We start from the raw sequence: 21,685 nt of genomic DNA, 5'->3' as shown, positions 1-21,685 counted from the left end.
TGTGCGTTTACACCCATCCTGGGGTCTGGAGCCATGTTTGGTTCACCTACAGCTGTGTGTAAATCTAGAGACTGGAATGTCAGCCTATTTCTTTCTCTTTGCAAAGTAACTGAAGCTCACACAGATTTGACCTTTTTTTTTTACAGAAGTTCTCACAAAAATGTGTCAGAATCGTTCTCAAGTGTGTGGCAGTTTTGCATAATAAATAAAAAAACATTATAGTTCTGCTTAAATGAGAGCTTTTTGCTAGTCAAAATGTTAACATGCAAATTCAAATAAATAAGTAAATTAAAAACGCCTGAATAAATTAAGAAATCAAAAGTGCAATGAAAATCAATTTCAAAAAGATGAAAATGTGGCGCGTCACAGGAAAACTTTGCAAAGAGTAAAACAGAGTACCGGCGAAGTAGGTTGAGCAGTGCAGGTTGTCTCCTGAGCTGTCAGATAACTGGGTCTTTACAGGACACAAAGTTTTGTGGGACAGTTTTGATCTCATCTGGACACGGCAACTTCTTCCATATGTTTACTGTGTTTCCTTCTAGTAGCAAACTGGAAGTTCAGCTTCGCATGACGTTCCTCAACAACTGACTTGTTTTGGAACTTTTCCATATTGCTAGAATGCTGCCAGAATACACAGGTTGCAGTCTCTGACCTGAGCAGCAGATCTCTGCAGCTCCTCCAGAGTTACCACAGGCCCCTTGGCAGCTTCTTTGGGGATTTGTTCACCTTGACTTAGTAGGTTGGTGTCGTAGTGTCATTTTTTTCCCCCACTGACGGATCAATGTGTTGGTCTGTCTCCCCCCGAAAAAAAAAAAGATCCAATAAAACAGATCGAGGTTTAAAATAACAATAAAATAACAACAGTATACACTGCTCAGTTCAAATTTTATTATGAAAATCATTTTGCAGATTTGATTATTGTCATCTGTATATATATATATATATATATATCTATATATATATTTATATTTATTTATATAATTATTTATATATGCTAGTTTCCATTATTCAGAGGATGCATCAGCACAGTATATCTTAATAGGAAGACTATTGCTAGAATAAATATCTATACATTAAAACTGGCTGAATGAAAAAAAGTTTCAAAAACAGGAAAGTAAAAAAAATCATTACAAAAGCAAAAAGTGCTAAAAAGAAATGAACAGTTTGCCTAAATTAAACCCAAAATTGCTGATAAAAGATTCTTTTTTTTTGTTGTTGCTAAAATTACAAAGATGTTTTTCACAGTTTGTGTCTTTGTTCTCATGCTGGCTGGAACACCAATAGGGACCATGCAGGAACGAAGAGCGACAGGATGCTAACAAACCACCTGAACCGCAACGTCGGTGTGCCTCACCCAAAGCAGCCCGCAAGCAGCCGACCCGATCCGATAAGGTCACGGAGAGGTCAGCAGGGGTCGGTGGACGTACTTCTTCTTTTTTTTTTTAAATCTCTGTGGTTTGTAGTCTGAAAAACCGGCTGAACAGGGCTAGAAACTGGCTATTCTTGGAAGAGAGGGGATCCAACGAAACGTTTTTTTTTTTTTTTTTTACCGCAGTCAAACATTTCCGCGCTGCTTTAGGAGACCACATGTGAACGTTTTTGAACCTCTCAGGAGCAGAAATGACCCTGTGACGTGATTTACTAACTATTCTTGCATGAGTATCTGTTTGCCACTAATGACAATGCTCAAATTGTTAGTAAAGAAAAGCATAAGAATATTGTACTAAATTTTATTTAATCAAAACCATGAAATAAACTTCACAAGATTGCTCAGTGTTTACTCTTTAAAATCATGAAATCTATTACTATTAGCTGCTGTGTGTAATCTCTTCATCCCCATTGAACATTTTATGTGTTTGTAGATTTGTTTTCTTTTTAAAGGTAAAGAGTTAAATCCCTGATTGGACAGCAAAAAGAAAAGTCAGGTGGCTCCGCTTTCCCATTCAAATAAAAAAAAATCACATCACTCTCCTCTCCCGTCTTAGAAATATTATATTGTTGTTACGTTATTTACAGCTATCTACAATCCGATTTGAGCAGGGTCATTTTTTTATCACAAACACACAAAACGAGTGGAACGAGCGCGAGACGAGTTCCTGTTTCAGGCAGATTTTTATGAACAGGGCATGTTGGGCAAAGCGAGGAAATAATGCAAAAAATAAAAATAAAGTGAAAAAGAAAATGTTTCCAGTAGTGCGAAAGTTTGTGTGTTTGCTTCTTTGCACCTGTTTTTTTTTAATTCTGGTCAAAAGTTAAAAGATAATTTCAGAAAGAGTGCAGAAGGAGGACTCTGAACATTGCAGCATTCTTGGTCCCACAATATCAAAGTCAAAACCACCACACTGCTACAGTAACTTCATACAATTTTATTGATCGATTTGCCGTGGGTTTTTGGAATTTATAGTTTTTCACACAAATCTACTGAAGATCTAATCTAAATGCGCCTCCTTTTTTTACTGTTGTATGTCTTTGTTTACATTGTGAAACTACAACAAATAGATTTGAGTTAATTCAATCGCTTTTCAAATATCCTGTCGCATGATGGAACCTCCACTGTGCTTTCCTGTAGTTGGATTTTTATTTTATTTCTCGAACCTCATCTTACATGAACAAACTTCAGCCTTGCTTTCAAACAGAACTACCCTGTGGTCCATAAAACAGAGTTTGTTGTCTTTAAAAATATTTAGCTAACTGTTAGGATGTAAAGAGGAAATCTCTCTCTAGACTCCTTGACTGTTTAGTGATCTTCCTTTATTTTTACATTGACAGATTTGACGCATTTGAAAAACATCTCAAACCTTTTATTCATTCCTATTGTGTAAGATATTTTTAGATATTACCATATCTAAGGTAAAAAAAAAATAAAAATAAAAAATTCCAAGCCTTTAACAATCTAATTTAAATGCTCAGGTCCAATAAGTCAAATTTAAGCCTTTTGAAAGCCAGAACAGTGGCATAAAGTATAACGATGATACAAAACTGGTTTGCTTGCATTTATTTCCAAAGATTATTCCTACTGATGGGAGACGACGTTTTGAACCAGGACCAAACTTCCTGTGTGTCCGTGTGGGTGAACTTGTGTTGCACCGGAAGTCCCATGCAGAAACAGCAGGCGGTAAGCTAAGCCTAACACGTCATCAGTTAGAACAGCGATCACAGGTGTGCACTTGAACAACTCATGCAGGCTAAAGTGTGCAAATGCAAAAGAAAAATGAGACTAGTGCACATTCACGGATGCTTTTCACTGCTACACACAGACATATGAACAGATAAATGAGATGAGGGAAGCCCTAATTGGACCGGGGGCTGATTCCGTCCACGGATGCTCCGCACGAACGCCACTTTTGTTTGCTTCTCCACACGCGGGAGTTCAAGCAAACCCACGGTGAGCACAGTTGAATTTCAGATTTGCACGCCGCTTCTATTTATAGCCCGGCTGCCTCCCTTTGCTCCCCTGCTTTGCGGTCCATCCAGCTCTCACATGCTGCCTCATTGTTCCCCTCTCCTTCCCCGCTGTATCATATTCCATGCAGGGACGAGTGCAATGCCAGTCTCCTGTTAACGTCAGCAGAACAGCAGATTGCACAAACATGCGCACGCAATCTGGCATTTGCGTAAAGCAACCAGGCGTGTCGAGCTGTTTTTTTGTTTGTTTTGTTTTTTTATGCAGCGTGTGCCGCTGTTAGATTAGATCAGCCGTCGGAGGTGGGCCTGAAAAATCACTGCAGGTCTTTTTGTTTATTCTGGTTTTATATATTCAGATAACCACATGCCCTGTCGGCTGCACCCCATCTATCTGGCATCAAAAAAATTTTTTACAAGTCAAAATTAAGATATTGAATACATAATTAAAATCAAGTGTATTTTTTTTTAGATATATATTTAAATATATGTGTTTTTAAAAAAAATCAATAAAGCATCCCTGGCCTCTAACATGTAAAGGGTACGTTTACAAGGTAATTGTGGAGTTTCAGAGGACCTCACGTTAGTGCAAAGTACAACACAGCAATAACAACAAATACATTCAGAAAACAAATAAAATAAAAAATAATATTAATAATAATAAGTAGTAATAGCCATGAAGTGAAATCTTTAGTTACATATTCACATTTGGATCTAACTGATAAATCTGTAGAGCTGATGCATCAATAGCCAGATGATATGATGAGCAATATTATTGGATGGAAAATTACAGTACATTGCAACTACAATGACTTCCTGCTTACAAAGAGTCTCCTTCCAGAAAGACAGTGTTAAAACGTTTCTTTACACGGGTGGCGTCTTACTTGAAGTGCTTTTCATGCGTATTTATTATAGCTACGTGTCCGGAGCATGTTTTGGGTCATTCCACTTAAGCAGGTCTTCAAGTAAAACGCTCCCCCTGAAATGCCCGATCTTTGATAACGCTGCGCACAAACACAAGCGGTGGATGAGGAACAGTTGCTGTGCTTTTTTTTTTTTTTAGCTTTTAGTTTTTTGTTGTTGTTGTTTTGCTTCTCTCCAAAGAGGAGGGAACACAGTTAAAATGGGTTGCCATCTTTGTCTTTGGGTTTAAAAAGTACACAAGCAGATTATCCTCCACTCTAATTGTTGCCAAGAGCCTAACCTGAGAAAATGGAGAGAAAGTGAACAAATGATGTGGCTCACCCAGCTCAGATTACGCTCTGCAAACACAGCCGGCCGATACCCTGTTGCTCAGCAGAACCACGACTTCGTTGTGCTAATGTACCGGAAAAACAAGACAATGGGACTGAGAGCAACCATTGATGACATTACACAGAGAGGACAAAAGATACTTTCAACAAAATAAATAATAAATAATTTAAAAAAATGCACATAAAGATATGTTGGTAAAAAGTATTGTGCTTTTTGGCTGTCCTGTGTACAACATTAAGAGCGCCTGCATGCAAAGGGTGTGTGTGTGTGTGTGTGTGTGTGTATTTCTGTCTTATGCACTTTGGACTTACAGTCGAGCTATTAGGAGGAACAACATGGGAAACTAAATATATCTGTGTGTGATATAAAGTGCAATGCGAGGGCATTTAAGCAGAATGAGCCCTATTTGTCTCCATGTAGTTAGTAAACAGTGACTGTCGGAGCCATACGCATGTTTTCTCTCTACTGACGGCTGCATGCATGATTCCCACATGCGTGTGTGTTTATCCCGTCTCCTGCTTCCTGTTTGAGGATAAATGGATGGTGATACACAAATGGCAGACAAATCTCTGGTAAAGATATGTAAAGAGCCTTAGAATAAATTCATCTTTTATTCCAGTAGCTAATCTGATTCATTTTTTATTTTTATTTTTTTAAATGTTCTCTTTACTTTTTTTTTTTTTGGTAACTCTTTACAAGGAAAAATACTTCTGCCGTTCCAAACCTACAATACAGTGCAGGTGTTAAAAAATGTAAATTTTCCACTTGGGAAGAACTACTTTTGTGTGTCAACCCCCCCTCCCCCCCACTAATGCTACCCTGGGCTACAGCCCGTACAGCGGAGTAAAAATAGGACATGACAAGAGATCAGTTTTCTTGTCATTTCTTTGTCAAGATTATGTTTTATTGTAGTAGGATTGTCTTATACTGAAAAATATTTAGTTTAAATGAATTTATTGAGTAGGAAGAAAATTCCATGCTGAGGAAATTAAGTGTTTTTACCCCAAAATGCTCAGCGTGTCCAAGAGTGTTTAGCTAGTAATCCACGACTTCCTGTCTCAGAGGCCAGTTTCTTTCAAAGGTAAGAGGCGATTTTAGCAAATGATGCTGGAAAACAGCAATATGTCTAAATCTACAGACTGAGGAATCTGTAAAATCTTCTAAAACAAACTGAATCTGCGGCACTTTAAGGTCACAGATCCTCCGCATCGTCATGAACACATGGAGGCTGATAAACTGTGTTTGGACTGTTTGGTTCATTGATCAGGTGAGAAAATGAACAAAAGTGTCTCATCAATCCTGAAACAGAAGACGGATATGACAGAGGAGTTGTGATCCTGGGGGCTTGTTCCTCGTCCCCGCAAAGCCTCTAAGAATAGACACACTATGAAACTCTTTGATTTTTTGTTTTAAATAAAAATGTGGCATTTTTTAGCAGGATAAGGATTCACAACATTTAGTCAAATCAAGTCAGGAATGGTTTCACAGACACAACATCTTAGTCTCCACACCTCAGTTACTTTTACTGTATCTTTACCAGAGGTTCAGATTTGTCTGCTGTGTATTTATAATCAAACCAGCAAAAATAGAAGCAGGACTAGCAGTTCTCCAAGTGGACCGTGTTTTCTCATAACCTCCTGTTTTTCTCCCTCCTTCAGTGTGCTTTAAATGCAAGGATTTCCTTCCCATTTAGCATGATTCTTAAAGATCATTACAAAGCAAACAGACTAGGAAAAAAAAGGCATAAAGAGAAACTTTCACGTGAAAAGTGTCAAAGCGAGCTGATATCCTTGACCTCTTCCCTTCGTCTCTCCATCTCAGCATCGATTATTCGTCCTGGTAAAACAAGGCAGCCTCGTTTCTCCTTCTTCGTCCTCCGGCTCGCCTTCCTCCTCTTCGGTTATTCTACACTTTATGAACGTTTTAAAAGGATTGTTGCGTGTATCAGTGTACAAGCTAGATACCTCCTCGTTTACGGTGATGATTTTCAGAGGTTTTGTTGCTAAGTTGTTGTTGTTTTTTTACAAGACCAGAAGAGAAATGAATCATAATCCCCCCCCCTACACACCCCCCTCTCCATCTCTGAGGAGGAACGATGAAGTGAATCGTTAACACTGTCAGACTTGAGTTGCTCCTCTTCTGTGACTGAGTGATTAGTTGAGGCTAAAGATGTTTAGGCTAGATGGACGATATTTACACACCCCCGTGGTTATATACACCGGAGCCCAGTGCTGTGGCTCCGGGACCTGCCTGGGTTGGATGTCCGGCTGAGTGCTGCTCATGCTGGCAGTCTCAGATGTGTGATTCCCGCAGTTATTAGCATAATGGACCCAATTTCAGGAGATGACTGATCCCAAGGAAAGTAAAAACCGGTTATTTCTAAAGATGTTGGGAGAAGCGCACACAAAGAGGCCAGATGAAAAGATAAATGATTTGAACTCATGATATGATGAGCAATATTATTGGATGGATCGGGGACCTTTATTCTGCTTCAAAGACGGCTCCGATGTTTGGATGCACGCAAACCTCCGCAGCCTCCACGGTTCCGTTTCCTCGCTCGTCTTCTCCACGGTTCCTGGACGCTGCGCCGCTGTCTCACCTCCACCCACTCAGACAAACACTTCTAAAGAGCTGCTTCTTTCCGGTGCGCTGCCGTGGTTCTGAAATCCCAACTCAAACAAATGGAGGATGTGGATAATAAGATTCCCATTGCCATCGCAACATTTTTGCTTTGATTGGATAGACAGAGAGTCTCTCCTTTGTCCTGTCCTTCTCATTTATCTCTCCCGATCAGCATATCCTCCCCTCTGTCCCCTTCCCTCTCCTTCTGTCTCCTCTCCTCTTCCTCGATCTACATCACGCTGCATTTGCCCTTCAGTCTCTCTGCGCGGGACTGTTTCCCGGAGCGCTTGCCGTCGATGTTCAGGCTCATGTTCCTCTTCTTGTCCAGGTTGAGCAGCTCCTGGAAGAGCTCCGTGACGTTGTGGTTGGTCTTGGCCGACGTCTCCATGAAGGCGCACTTCCAGCGGTTGGCCTGGTCCTCCCCGTCCTTGGTCTCCACTTCACGATGGGTTTCGTCGCTCTTGTTGCCCACCAGCATGATGGGGATGGCCTCCACATTGCCTTTTATGGCCAAAATCTGCAGAAGAGAAGAAAAGTGAGCATGGAAGGTTCCTGTTTTGAATTTCCAGGCGCTGGCTGCCATTTTGTTGGGGTTTCATGAAACAGCGGTACATATTTGCTTTCAATTTGCTTTTTTTAACATAAAATTTTAAACGAGTATTTTGTATTTATAGTTACATCTGCCAGTGTTTTGAAATATGCACATTTACAGGATGCAAACTTTATTCATTCTGCTTTGTGTCACGGCTCAAAATGGGTCACAATGAACAGAGAACTTGTGGACTTGAACTGGACCATTCTAAAACACGATTATGAGTCCATCTAAACACCTCAATTGTTGCTCTCTGACAAACTTTCTTCCACGATTGCCTTGTCTTGTAGACTGAATATTCTTGGAAAGCTAGTTACCGGTAAGTCACAGAGCGTCATTCACACATTATTAACCAAAACGCATCTCTATCAATATTAACTTCAGATTTAGAGTCATTCCTTGTTGTTGTGTATATACTCAGAGAAGAAGGCCTTTCATAAACAGACACACACCTGTTGATAAATGGGTTTCAGCTCCTCCAGAGACTGTTTGCTTGTGATGGAGTAGACCAGGATGAAGGCGTGGCCCTTGGAGATGGAGAGGCGCTGCATGGCTGGGAACTGGTGGCTGCCCGTGGTGTCTGTGATCTGCAGGGTGCACACGCTTTTATCGCAGCTGATCACTTGCCGGTAGGTGTCCTCCACCGTGGGGATGTAGGTGTCCCTGAACGTGCCCTTAACGAAGCGCAGGACCAGAGAGCTCTTCCCCACGCCCCCCGCGCCGAACACCACCACACGGTAGTCGTTGCTCTGCTCCGGCATTCTGCCTCTGCAGGCTTAAGACAGTGCTGCACCTGAAACGGCAAAGGGAGGAGAAGGACAACGTAATGAAGCGGATGGAAGAGAATCTCACTTGATTTTTATTTACTTATGACAAACTTATCAATGTTGTTAGCAGTTTTTAGAATATTTTTAACTTCAATCATACAACTGTAGTACTTACAAATATCTATGAACCGGAACTCAAACACCCGATAGATTTTTTTTTTTTCCCCATTTCCTGTCTGGAACAAAATATGTAATCAGCAAATAGTGGACTTAAATATTCCTGGAATAGGCTTTCCAAAAAACAAAAAAAAATGCGTATAGGGAATTTCTTAATTCCCTATAATTACACAGGGAGATTTACAATAATAATTTTCAGTTTTCTACATTTTGCTCAAAGTTCAAAGTAACTTCTTCGATATCCTTCGGAGAATCTTGTCCAACATTCACAGTTCTGTCATTTTTCTTAAGTGCAGATTTTGTGTACTTTTGTTTGTGTGCCTACCTAACTCAAAAATTGATGGAGTTACTTGTGGAGCACAGACAGACACGTAAATGTGCATCAGTAAAGAATAATAAAGGAAAATACTCGTCCTGAAAGGCGTAATTCTGGAACCTCAACCAAAGTCACACCAACTAACCAACCAGTAAACCAAACAACCAACCAAGTCAACCAATCTGCCAAAGAAAAAAGCAGCCAATCAAACAAGCATCCTACAGAAGAAATAACTAACCAACCAATCAGATTGGTTAAAACAAGTAGCAACAAACAAAGCAAGCAGTCAGCTAAAGAGAAAAGCCAGCAGCAGTTTAAAACAAAGAAATAAGCAACTATCCGAAAAGTTATCAGCTAAAGCAAATAAGTAACCAAGTATATAGACTAGCAAATGAGCAAATAACTAACCAAAAAACAAGAAAAGCAAACAAATAACTAACTAGTGAAGCAATCTACCAACCGATGATGAAGTGACGCTGTTTACCTGCTGGTGACATACTGTTAGTGTCGCTTTAGTTCTTTGTTTAGCCACTGATTATTATCTGTGCAAAAATATGTTGTGAGTCAAGAAATAAACAAGCTTCTTCATCCAGTAAGAGAGATTTCAGGTTTAAAAAAAAAAAAGAAAAGCTGTGAAATGACACCAGCCGCAAGTTTAACCTGCTCCACACGAACCACCTCCTCACACGCAGTCTGTGGCGATCTTCGTGAGTCCTTGTATTTGTTGTGCGCCTCCTCCGCCTGAATGTGCCATCGTTCATCTTCGGCAGTTCAACACTCGCCTTTAGGTCTCGCAATAAGAAACTCCCTCGGATGTGATTATGCGGCTCTGCTACCTTCTGCTGTAATAAAACTGCAAATTGGCATCAATATAATATGAAATAAGTGGATTTCTGTCATGCTTGCACCGCAGGAACCAACAATTGATGTGCAGGGCATCTGTAATTGGATTGCTGGATTCTAAATGATATCAGTAAAAGGAGTTCAAAATAAATGGAGAATCTGCGGGCGCCTCTTGAGCTTTAAACAGACTCCTTCTCTCTCTCTCTCTCTCTCTCTCTCTCTCTCTCTCTCTCTCTCTCTCTCTCTCTCTCTCTCTCTCTCTCTCTCTCTTTCTCTGGATACAGGTGGCGCGGCAACTACAATGAAAACTTAAGCACAGATTAATTCACAGGAGAGACTGTGGCCTCCACATATTTGTGTTCTCTGTTCTCTGGTCACGAATAAGAAGTCTTGTTTTCCTAAGTTGGTGATAAAAACTTGTTTTGATTGAATCTCCTGCCAGAATCAGTTCTGACTAATCCTTAACCTTCCTGGGCTTCTGCTTGATCAAAGCGTTTTTCCTGTAAATCTTGGCAGATTGTCTTTACGGCCGTGCTAATGGGAGTGTGTGCTGCCCGATGCCGCTTACTTGTCTGCAACATCGCTCTGACGCAAATCTGAGTAAACAGGCAACGCTGCCAGGAACGATGATCGTCTGCGTGTTCCCTCAAACTCTTGGATTCGACGAGGCCTTCAGTCAGACTAATGTATCGCGCTGCGAGCTGCTGGGTCTGCTCTGCTTTATGTCAAACAGGAACACACACACACACACACGCACACACACACACACACACACACACACACACACATACGACGAGTCTGAGCAATGAGAAATGAATATGACTGAAGAGGTTATCAGCTACATTAAATTATATTATGTCTCAAAGTCTGGTGCCTGACTTTGCTGGGAGAGATCAAAGTTGATCGGTCTCACTGAATATTTTATAAACTTAAATATAATATAAAATAATGACAATAGTTGTCTCAAAACAGTTTCAAATCTTCCTACATTTATATAAAAAAAACCAGATTTATTATTTACGGTTGAATTAAGATCAATGACTTTTGAGGAAGTGTGTGACGCAGCAGTCGTATTTGGCATCCTGCACACCAGACAAACTGATTCCCATTTTTCATAAAATGAAGAGACAGGAAATTCAAAAGAATGTAATAAATTAGGATCATCTTCGTCTTTGAAGCACTCTTGAAGAACGTGTGCATTGTTATAATTTTGCTAGATTTTCTAATGTTGTATTTTCAGGTATTTCATTTAGTAAAAATGAAATGGTACTAACAAACTCAAACAACTTCCTAAAAGGGAAAAAAAATAAGGCTTAGAGTACTATTAATTAAGAAATATTGATGTAGTCTCTCAGTCAAAAATCAGGACACGACTAAAGTCAGATCAGCTTTTGTTGATAAATCTATCTTGGCTTTTCATCACCATCCTAAAACCTGCATGTTGGCTTAACTGGGTTACAGTAAATTACTCGTGTGACTGTGTCTAAGTGTGTTGTCTCTTGTCATGGACAGGTAAACCAGTTCAAGGAAAGATCCTTTGGTTTGTTGTTTTGTTGTATTTCCTCCTAACTCATGTAAAACACTTTGAATTGCCTTGCTGCTGCTGAAAATGTGCTACATAAATAAAATTACCTTCCCTTAGCTTTAGGTGATAAAAGCTACAGCGAATTCATCCGTGGTTAAAGTCACATCCCTTACACTCAGCAGAGACAAAAAAAAAGTCAAACTTACTTGCTCATGCTTTAACAGTGGCAATAAAACAGTGAATATGAAAGTATAAATTCCACTATAATCGAGATTTTTTTTTACTATAAAACTAGACAGAGGCTTTAGGAAACACACAACTGAGTAGCTATGTAGTTCTACTCAGTAGAACTACATAGCTATTTTCAGACAAGGATGCTTGTCTGAAAACAAGCATCCTTGTTTTCAGACTTATAAAAAACACAATGTAATGAACAAAAATGTAAGAAATCTGGGTCGGTATTTTCACTCAACTTTACATTTTACATGATGCTTAAATTCTATTACGTTTAAATGCCATTCTTGTTTTCATTATAGTGTCTTTGCTTTCTCATGAAGCCGACTGAATTACTTTACACTTGAACGCCTCGCCTCGCCTCGCCCAGCTGTGGATCTCAAAAATGTTCACATGTTCCTTTTGCATCCTCGTCTTTCTCCTGCTACCTGAGCATCCTCTTGCTTATCCCATCCTTTGCTCTCCCTCCCCCCTGGTCTCCATGCTGTTGGATCAATGAACTCGGGGTTTTAATCGATGAAGGCGCGCTTCTCCAGGCCCCGGCGGTCCGTCATCCTGCCTCTCCGTTTTATTTTGAGCCACAGACTTCAGCTTCAGCTCATCAAAACCATCCTCCGCTCTCCTACCCTCCTCTCTCACCTGAGCTAAAATTAGCCACCTCTCTTCTCCTCCGTCAGCAGCCATAGCTGCACACACACACACACACACACACGCACACACACACACACACACACACACACACACACACACACACAGGTGCGTCCTGGCGGGTGACACACATACTGTACTTCCACTCGTTCACCGTTTGTCCTTGACATGGAGCCGCCGAGATTGATGGCGCTCCTCCCCGACTCGAGCCGTCTCGCCGCATTTCGCCTCCTCTCCTCTTGTTTTATTTGAAACGAGAGGACTGCAGTTCCCTAATGAATTAATGGTACGCTTTAAAATGCATCTGTGGCAGCGCAGCCAGACTCCATTAGTGGATAACATTGGCACAGAGCGAGCGGGTCCCTCTTCACTGCAGCTGCAGTTCAGGCTTCTCTGATTTACTTTACAGAGAGCGCAAAGAAATGTCACCTTTGGCAAAAATAAATAAATAAAATAAAATATGCACATAATTTGCCTCAGAAGAGCCAGTTCCACCGCAGCATGAAAGAGGCGCATTAACCAACATCAAACACAATGCCATTCAACAGATCAAGAGCGCGATTAAATAGACACCCACAAAGCGGTCCCACGGTTTCTGTCAGTGAAAGGGTTTTAATCAGGGCGCTCATACTGGAATGCTGTGGATACATGGCTATTTGGTGATGAGTGTTTTACAGGATCAACAGATTATCAGCTGAAACGTTAGGTCCTCTTCTGGTTGTGTGTGTGCATGTGTGTGTGTGTGTCTAGAGAAGAAATTGTTCGGCACAATGTCCAAAAGCTGCAAAAAGTTTTGATCTGTGTGCATCTGTGCAGTGAAGCAGCGAACTCCCTGTTCCCTGTTCAGACTGGCTCGGTTTTTATTCTTCAAGTGTGTGTGTGTGCGTGTGTGTGTGTGTGCGTGCGTGTGTGTGTGTGTGCGTGCGTGTGTGTTGGTGCATTCGATTGCAATCAGCATTTTTTAGCTTGGTAATTTTAAGACTCAGGGCTTTTTTTTATTTGGTTTGAACGGTCTGTGGAGATTCATAAAATACATTTAGATTTTAGACGCAGTCACGCCTCACTGCTCTCGCTCGCTTATCATTTGTATTGACTTTAAAATTAGGTTTATACGTGTGAAAATATGTATTTTTTTTTATGTTTCCTGCAACAACAATAGACACGTTTTTCTCCATTTTCAGTTACTCTGCAGATGTAAAAAGGACATTTGTTGTTGTTGTTTTTCTTATGTGGAGCTACGTTGGATAGCCGTGACTGTCGTCTTTCTTTCTTTCTGAGGAACAATGTAGAAAGTTTCTCAAAACTGAAAGAGCTTCAGGCCATTTAAATACATGTAAACTGAGCCGTAATACAAGCAGAAAGTTTCAGACAGTGAATCGTGCCTCGGACAAGACACTCCTTTGGCCCTCTACCAAAAAAACACTATATTTGAGTAGATAATCTACATGTCCTTTATTATTTCTCCCATATTTTACTGACTCTATAACATGGTCACATAGAGGCCTGGTACAGCTGTAATGATAATTTGCTTTTTCATGTTCTTTTCTAGCCATTAATTCTATTAGTTGTTGTTTTAAACCAACACCTTACTGAAAATATTTTCAATAAACCTTCTAGAAAGGACAAATTCAAGCAGTGTCTTAAAAACCTCCATTTTTAAATGGACAAGGACGAAAGACATCGAAGGTGTTGTGTACTGAACACAGTCTACTCCCCATTAGGAAAAGTTTTCTTAATGTTTTCGCCTGTATAATGGAAACAAAACATGTTCTCGAATAACTCGGTGCATTTATTTAACGTAGTACATCAAGTATAACTATCTGAACGAGCACCATGCCGTTATACTTTTCTATCATCTCTTACTCTTCCTACCGTTTCTCATTCTTTCTTGTCAGCCGCTCCACCTAATGGCGTGGAGTAGTATTACACAACACAACAGGCTGCAAACAGGAAGCTCTGATCAGACGCGAACCTCGGTATCGTCAACCATGTTTTCTTACAGTGCTTACACTTTGCCCACCACCAGGGGGCAGCCATTCCCTCTCAAAACTCATTCAAAGGGTGCAGATTTATGTGACACTCCTACCATCTCCGGTTAAAATGGCACCTGTGCCATCTGGCTTCCGCACCAGTCTTACCGTTTTCAGCCACCAACACGCTGTCTAGACGAGCAGAGCACAGCCAACATGTTCTTCCGCATATAAACCTTGTCAAAGCGCATTCAGCACGGTTATAAATACACTTGTGTTAAATGCCATCTAGCTTTTAAATCGCTGCATCCCAGAAAACGTACAGGAAAGCTGATTTTTGCTGCCATCTGCACATCTCTGCTGTTCTGCTGTTTTCATGGTCACTTGTTGTAAATAGCCTGTCTTTGTATGTTTTTTAATGAACTCAAATGCACCTTCCTTTTCACTGGAGTGCACTATTTTTTCCACAACAGTATTTATGTTGACGTGCGTTGAAAAGCATACAATACCTTCCTCTGTACTCTCGTGTGAACCTACTTTCTTCGCTGCCGTTGCAGAGAAAGTTCCCGAAAATGTGGGACAGTAAAACGATATTTCTGTTCCGTTCTACACTAAACACAGAGTTACTCACCGCATTACATAACAAGCACCGCATTGCATTACCGAAATGACTCAATTGATGTGAAGCCAGATGAAAATTATGAGCAAGACCCTGGCTTTAGTCTGTGTCAATCCACTGTAAAGTCTGACATTTTTGTGGAGCATATCCGCCTCACGATATAAGACACTGAAGCGCTGTTGGCTTAGGAGCTAATTACTGAGCTTAACCTACGCTGCACTGCTTGGAGTTGACCCAATTCCCAGGAATTAAGTTACCAACAGTCTTTGGGTTATGGGCCATCTGGATCCAAAACTTTCTGACACGGAAACAGTCAGTAAAGTGACTGATTACCGAAGATCTGACCAGTAATTTGCTACAGCATCACATAAGGTGTCAGGTTTCCCTCTCTTAAATGTGCGCTGGATGGCTGTTTATGTCAATCTTTAGCTGAAAACTGAAAATACATGCAATTTTCACCTTATCTGTCAGATTTCTGCTCTGACTTGCTCTTCTCTAAATAAAACTGGAGGCATACGGCTCCTTTGGGCCTTCTGTATTAAACTTTACTAGGAAACGTTTGACAGATTGATACCTGGAATGCTGTAACCTCAGTCATGCTGGTTCGGTGCGGCAGTAGTTGGTGTCAGAGTGTGTATTAGTTTGGAGTATTAGTGATACCTCGGGATCCCCGGGCTGCTCCTTCTGCTCTCTCAATATGACCCTGTTAATCCCTCAGCCCATCGTCTGGGACGCACACAGAGGTCTGTTTAACAGCGACGGCAAAATATGCTTGATTTATTCACTTGGGCTTTTTTAAAATAGTTGTTTTGCATCGTTTTCCTATGCAAGTCCAAGACTGCGTACTCTTGAGGCTCTGGCACCAGCAACGCTGCTGGTGGGTGCTTGGGAAACACCCCTGGAGTGCCGGATGAAGAGCAGGTTTGAAGGTCTGGATTGATCCTATTGATCTGCTAAACAAAGATCAGTGGATAACAGAAAGCCAGTTGATCTCTGTAAGGTTGAATAAGGTCAGGAAAAGGTAATCCCACAGCTCCCAGTCCAAATACAAGCCAGTTAGTACAACTATTTTTTCATTTTTTATTAAGATGTTTAAAATACTTATATTTCACAAGTGGAAAGTGCTGGATCAGAAAATTAGACAATGGTGTGGATGGGAGTCAAATTACAAATTTGAGGGTTTGTAATTTCTCATGCAAGAAAATCCTCCACAAAATCATGTGGAAGGAAAACCTATTGATATTTCTACAGTATTTTTTGCAGGATACATGGATGGTCATGGTAGAACTTCATTTCATCTGGTACCCCTGGACCACTAAAAACATGGACATATGTTTTAAATTACTATTATTTGTAGTATTATCATAAACAATTTGAAGTTTAAAGTATAAAGCAACGATGGCTGTAGCATTTTAAATGGTCAGATTTACAGTTTGAGACAGTTTGAACAGCGGTTTGTACCAGTCCACTGATAAAGCATGACATGCGAGAGACCAGTTCCTGGATTTTGGATGAACATAAACATACTTCTAAGGCAAGTTGTGGATATTTTTCTTTTACCTTAGAAAGGAAAGGATTTTTTGCATCAGAAACCCAGGAACTGGACTCTCATGTGTCATGTTTCAGCTTTTATCTGGCAGAATCACAGTACACAAACTTTAATATATTTAATTTAGCTCGCAGGCGACCAGTAAATACAAACAGTTCATTTTAGCTGTCAAACAAAGGGAAACAATGCGAAGTTTTAACTTTTTTTTTTTGCACTTCACAAAAAGTTTAAAGCTCTTCTTAGTAAGTGCTTTTGTAGAGGCATCTTTTATTATATTTTATTATTTTGTTATGTCTTTAGTTATCCACCAGATTTCAAATATTTTCAGGTTATTTTCACCTTCTAACAGGTTTTCTTCCAGGATTGTTCTGTGTTTACCTCCATCCCACTTCACATCGACTCTGACCAAAAAGATGCATCCCCACAGCATGATGCTGCCACCACTGCCTCCACATAGCAACTAGGCTAAAAACTATAACCTTTGGTCCCAAGCTCCTTCTCCCCTTACACACAGATTTCTTATTTACAGATTTGCAGTGTCCTCAACTAATGGTTGACTCAGTGATGCTCCACCATCTCATCCCTGTCCTGTCTGCTGCATTCTTTGATGCAGTTTGTTCTCAAATAATCTCTCCGCAGACCAGAGAGTACGTTACAAAACAGCTGATGTCACACTGAACACAATGGGTGACTTCTGTTAGATTTCATTTTGGGTATCAGATTCAAGGGGTGCAGATGCAGATTTTCATTTGCACAGTTGTTTTAAAAGCCGTGTATCATTTTCCTGCTGTTTAATAATTTTGCACTGCTTTGAGCTGGTTTGTCACATTGAATCCTAATAAAATCGTCGTGTCCAAACGTTTTTGCATCCTGGCCCAGAATCAGTATATTTTTTTAATGAAACAAAGAGGCATTTCTCAACAAAAGGTGGACAGTTTCCATATTTGGAGGTAATTTGTTTCGGCTTATTTGGTCTAGAAAATTTTGAATCTATTCCCAGCAAAAAAAAAGGAGAGAAACGTCAATAGAAGAATTAATGAATTAATGTTTTTATTATTATTATTTTAGTAAGACGTCGCTGGTGTTTATTGCCCTACTTACGATGAAATTACAGTAAAAATAAAAATATATTGTGCTTCTCTGGAAGCACGATCTATAGTATATATAGGATTCCATTTCTCATTGTAATTCTCATGTTAAAAAAATTACAAGCGTGTCCACAGGAGGGCCAAATCTGCACCAACTCCCAGCCGGAGGCCACACACAATTGTTCAACGGGCCACACTTTGGACATCCCTGAAATAAAATGTATAAAAAACAAGTTCTTGATTATGACCTACCCTAGCAAAAAAATAAATTAAAAATAATAATAATAAAAAAGTTCAAAGCATAAAGCACTGATGTGACAGTATGTACCACCTTATATCAGCGTCATACAACTGTAGAAAAGATCCAAATAACATCATCACCTAAAATCAGCCCACAACCAATCCCATCTGCAGCAGCATCGTCTGGCCTGTTACCATGTATTGAGTCATTTCTTCATGCAGCCTTAGCAGTAGAGGTGTATGTTGTTATGCAACTGTGCCGTGACTATTCCACACACACACACACACACACACACACACACACACACACACACACACACACACACACACACACACACACACACACACACGCGCGCGCGCGCGCGCAGACCTAAAACACTGTCCCATCACTTATCCTCCGACACGTTAAACAGAGTCTGCATCTCCGCACTGTGCTCTCCACCACACTCTGCAAAGCTTCACTCCCGGGATTTACTGCCATAAGTCTCCTCTTCATGTATGGATCTACACGACTGGCGTCGCTTACAGGAAGTTGAGTCACATATATGCGCACACATAAAGTGAGTGAGAGAGAGAGAGAGAGAGAGAGAGAGAGAGAGAGAGAGAGAGAGAGAGAGAGAGAGAGACCCTAAATGATTCATAATTTCATTCTACATGTCCCGACGGCTCTCCTCTTCAGTCACGGCACCGAAAACAAACAGCGCATCGACTATCGGAGGAGGAGGAGACACTTTAAAAAGCCCAGATCCAGATGGAGGATTAACCGTGACATTTTGCCACACACACACACACACACACACACACACACACACACACACACACACACACACACACACACACACACACACACACACACACACACACACGCGCGCGCGCACACAAAAAAGGACGACTTTATGCGTCACGTCAGCGTCATATTTAGTGTATAGTCGTGCAAGTCGTCGTGCATCTTTCGCCGGGGCTGTAGACAGGAAAGGGTGGCAGAAGAGGGCTTGCCGTCAGTCCGCAGATTGGTGCGCAACGCCATTACAGACCACCCTACTCTGCTCGGTTCATTCATAAATACCAGAGGATCGCCATCTCGCAGCGGTGCATCATTTGGAAGTCGCAGAAGCCCCCCACCCCCCACCCCACCCTCCTCTGCCTCACTTTACTTCTCAAAGCCATGAAATAAACCTGACTAGTGTGTCGTTCCTAACCCCCCCCCCCTCCCCACCTCCCACCCCCCGCCATCCCTCGCACTCCTCTCCCCTCCAATATGGCTGTGCGGGCATATGGGCAGCGGCGGCTATAGAATGAACACGATCGAGATTTCCGACTCGTGGTAGGACGTCAATGTGGAGGAGACAAAAAAAAAAAAAAAAAAAAACGACGGCGACGGCGTGAATACATCGGAGGAGAGCCGCGGGAGTCCTGGTGCGCACAAACCAAACAGCGAGCAGAAAAACACCGCGGCTACAACAGCCACCAAATACTAAACATCTAATATCTGCGAGTAAAAAACAACAACAACAAAAAAAAAAGGCGGCGAAGAGCGAGCGGCTCGCATACCTGGTCGTGATGAATCTTTAATGCGCACGGCTCAGCTTCAGGCTCGTCCTCGGTTCGGAGGGGTCAAACTCAAACGCCGAGAGCGTCTTAAAGCGTTTTTTTACACGACTCATGTAGAGCTCATGTCGTCCGATTCCCAGCACCGCCGACACACTCGCACTCTCTTCTCTCACACACACTCACGCACACACGGAGGAGCACGCACAAGCAATCTCAGTCTCTCTGCCCCCCTCTCTCTTTCTCCAGCAGATAGGACGAGGGAGGTGCTATCCCCGCTCCCTTGTCTGTAGGCAAAAAAAAAAAGGCAGTCAAGCAGAGGATTCATTCATATTCGTTGCAGATTTAGATTTAAAGTGTTTTTAAGATATTTTCTACTAATATATTTCACCTGACTGGATGTAATATGAAGATGATGGAGAGGTTCGACTTTGAGAATCTGTAGAGAGTTAAAGATAAAGGAAAATGTCCAAAGCTCGGAGATCATCACCAAAATGTATTGGAAAAAAAAAAAGTAAAAAAAAAAAAAAAAAAAAAAAATGGCCAAATACACTTTTTCAAAAATAAAAGGAAATTTAATCATAATTATCTTTCAATTGAAAAGTATATTTCGTTGTTTGACTTACATCTGTACTTTTCTTTAAAAACTCAAAACATTTACTGTGTAAATTTAAACACGGATCTTTCCTGCAAGTCATTTAAATACTATTCAGTCCCTGAGAACTGCTTCGCGTCTTTTAGTTATGATGTCGGCATGTTCTGGTCCTGACCGGACTACATGAAGCCAAAACACAACCATCTGTGAACACAACGCAACAATTATGTTCACTTGAGTCATTCTCTACTCGAAACACCCATTTTAAAGATTTCTTGTAGACTGCTTTAAGTATTTTGGTGTATTTCAAATTTATTCATAACTACTGATATTGTACAAGTAGTAGGTCTGACGCTATAGAAACACCCCGTTATCTTCAATCAATTGGAAATGGATTAGATTTATATATGATCTTTTCAGAGTGCAATATTACACTACAGCATCGATCCATATCATTCTGTTGTTCACCTTGTAAATGTAATCTAAAACAGTGACTGATCTGGTTGGTGATGCTGGTCCAACTGTTCCTGGACAACGCTGTAAATACTGTGGAAGTTAGGTTCTGCTGGACCACTGGTGTGCATTTTAATCAAATCCATCTTATTCAAACTCAATGTTGCGTCTTGAAAAAGGACCATTAGCACTCAAGAAAGTTTCTCTGGTGTAAGAAATTTTAGAAATCGAGTAGAAACCTTTTAGATCAAAACGGTGAAAGGAAGTGTTTATTGTATGAAAATGTGATTAGAACTGAATGAAAAGAAAATATATATATATAGATTAAATATATCCACAAAACTGCCGTGAAAGCAGATCAGCACCATGGATAGCGACACCTATTCATCTCCTCGGAAGGCTCAAGGACTTCATGAATGCAGCACATTATACATATTAATAAGGCGAGAAAACACGCAGTGGAAAGAATTAATGATGTGATGACAGATCCAAACACGATGTACCAGGAAGTGAGCTGTCGGCTCAGTGACGACGCTCAAACGCATCCAGAATCCAATTTGCCCTGGCGTGTCCGGAATCTCCCTCCTGCCATCAGACAGATTTAAATGTTTCCTATAGTCTCTCTGGTGCTGAAACAAGGCCACGGACCTTTCCTCCCAGGCCCGGTTCTCTGGTCTGCCGGGTGGACGGAACAGCCTCCATGTATGACTCACCAGCTCTGCACCTACTCCGCATTGAGTTTGTCTCCCTCTGTCGGCGAGAAGGGGAACCCGATGCATCGATGGATAGACAAATGGATGGCCAGACTGACAGCTGGATATGGAAACGGATGAACGAGTGCATAAACAGATTGAGGTGCTTGATTTCTGGAAGTACAAAACGTTATTCACAATCTCAATGTTTCTGCAAAAAACTGGGAAATATTTCAAATTCCTTGTTTTCCCAGATAGCGTCATACAGATTACCAAGTAAGTATTCGTTTCTGGGTATTTTTTTCCCCCTCCACTAAATCAATTACGAGACTGAAAGCAAACACACCAAACACAAAGACATCCTCACAGAAACAACTTCCAGATGGGTGCCCCGCATTCCCTCTGGTGCCGACCGACCGACCGTCCACCGTTTCTCAACATGTTACACCCAGCGCACAAACACAAACGGTCTTTCTTTTGAGGCCCCTCAACCATGAACGCAGGGCAAAGCAGAAATGATTGCATGGGCAGTTAGGTGGACTGAATGATAG

At 41.1% G+C, this 21,685-nt stretch overlaps 1 protein-coding gene across 1 annotated transcript; it reads right to left on the bottom strand.

Moving 5' to 3' along the window:
• Positions 1-873: 873 nt before the first annotated feature.
• Positions 874-21,146, bottom strand: diras1b (DIRAS family, GTP-binding RAS-like 1b). The gene is made up of 5 exons (XM_008399256.3): positions 20,946-21,146; positions 19,786-19,833; positions 19,398-19,681; positions 8,323-8,663; positions 874-7,795 (listed from the first exon to the last, which is right to left on the bottom strand). Exons 4-5 carry the CDS (start codon positions 8,629-8,631, stop codon positions 7,508-7,510), a joined length of 597 nt encoding a protein of 198 aa, XP_008397478.1. The 5' UTR covers positions 8,632-8,663; positions 19,398-19,681; positions 19,786-19,833; positions 20,946-21,146; the 3' UTR covers positions 874-7,507.
• Between the last annotated feature and the right edge of the window lie 539 nt (positions 21,147-21,685).

Source organism: Poecilia reticulata, chromosome 22, assembly GCF_904066995.2.
Source record: "Poecilia reticulata chromosome 22, P_reticulata-male-v2, whole genome shotgun sequence".
Classification (NCBI taxonomy): Eukaryota; Metazoa; Chordata; class Actinopteri; order Cyprinodontiformes; family Poeciliidae; genus Poecilia; species Poecilia reticulata.
The sequence above is the reverse complement of the archived record's forward strand: the minus strand, read 5'-3'. Positions and strand labels throughout refer to the sequence as shown.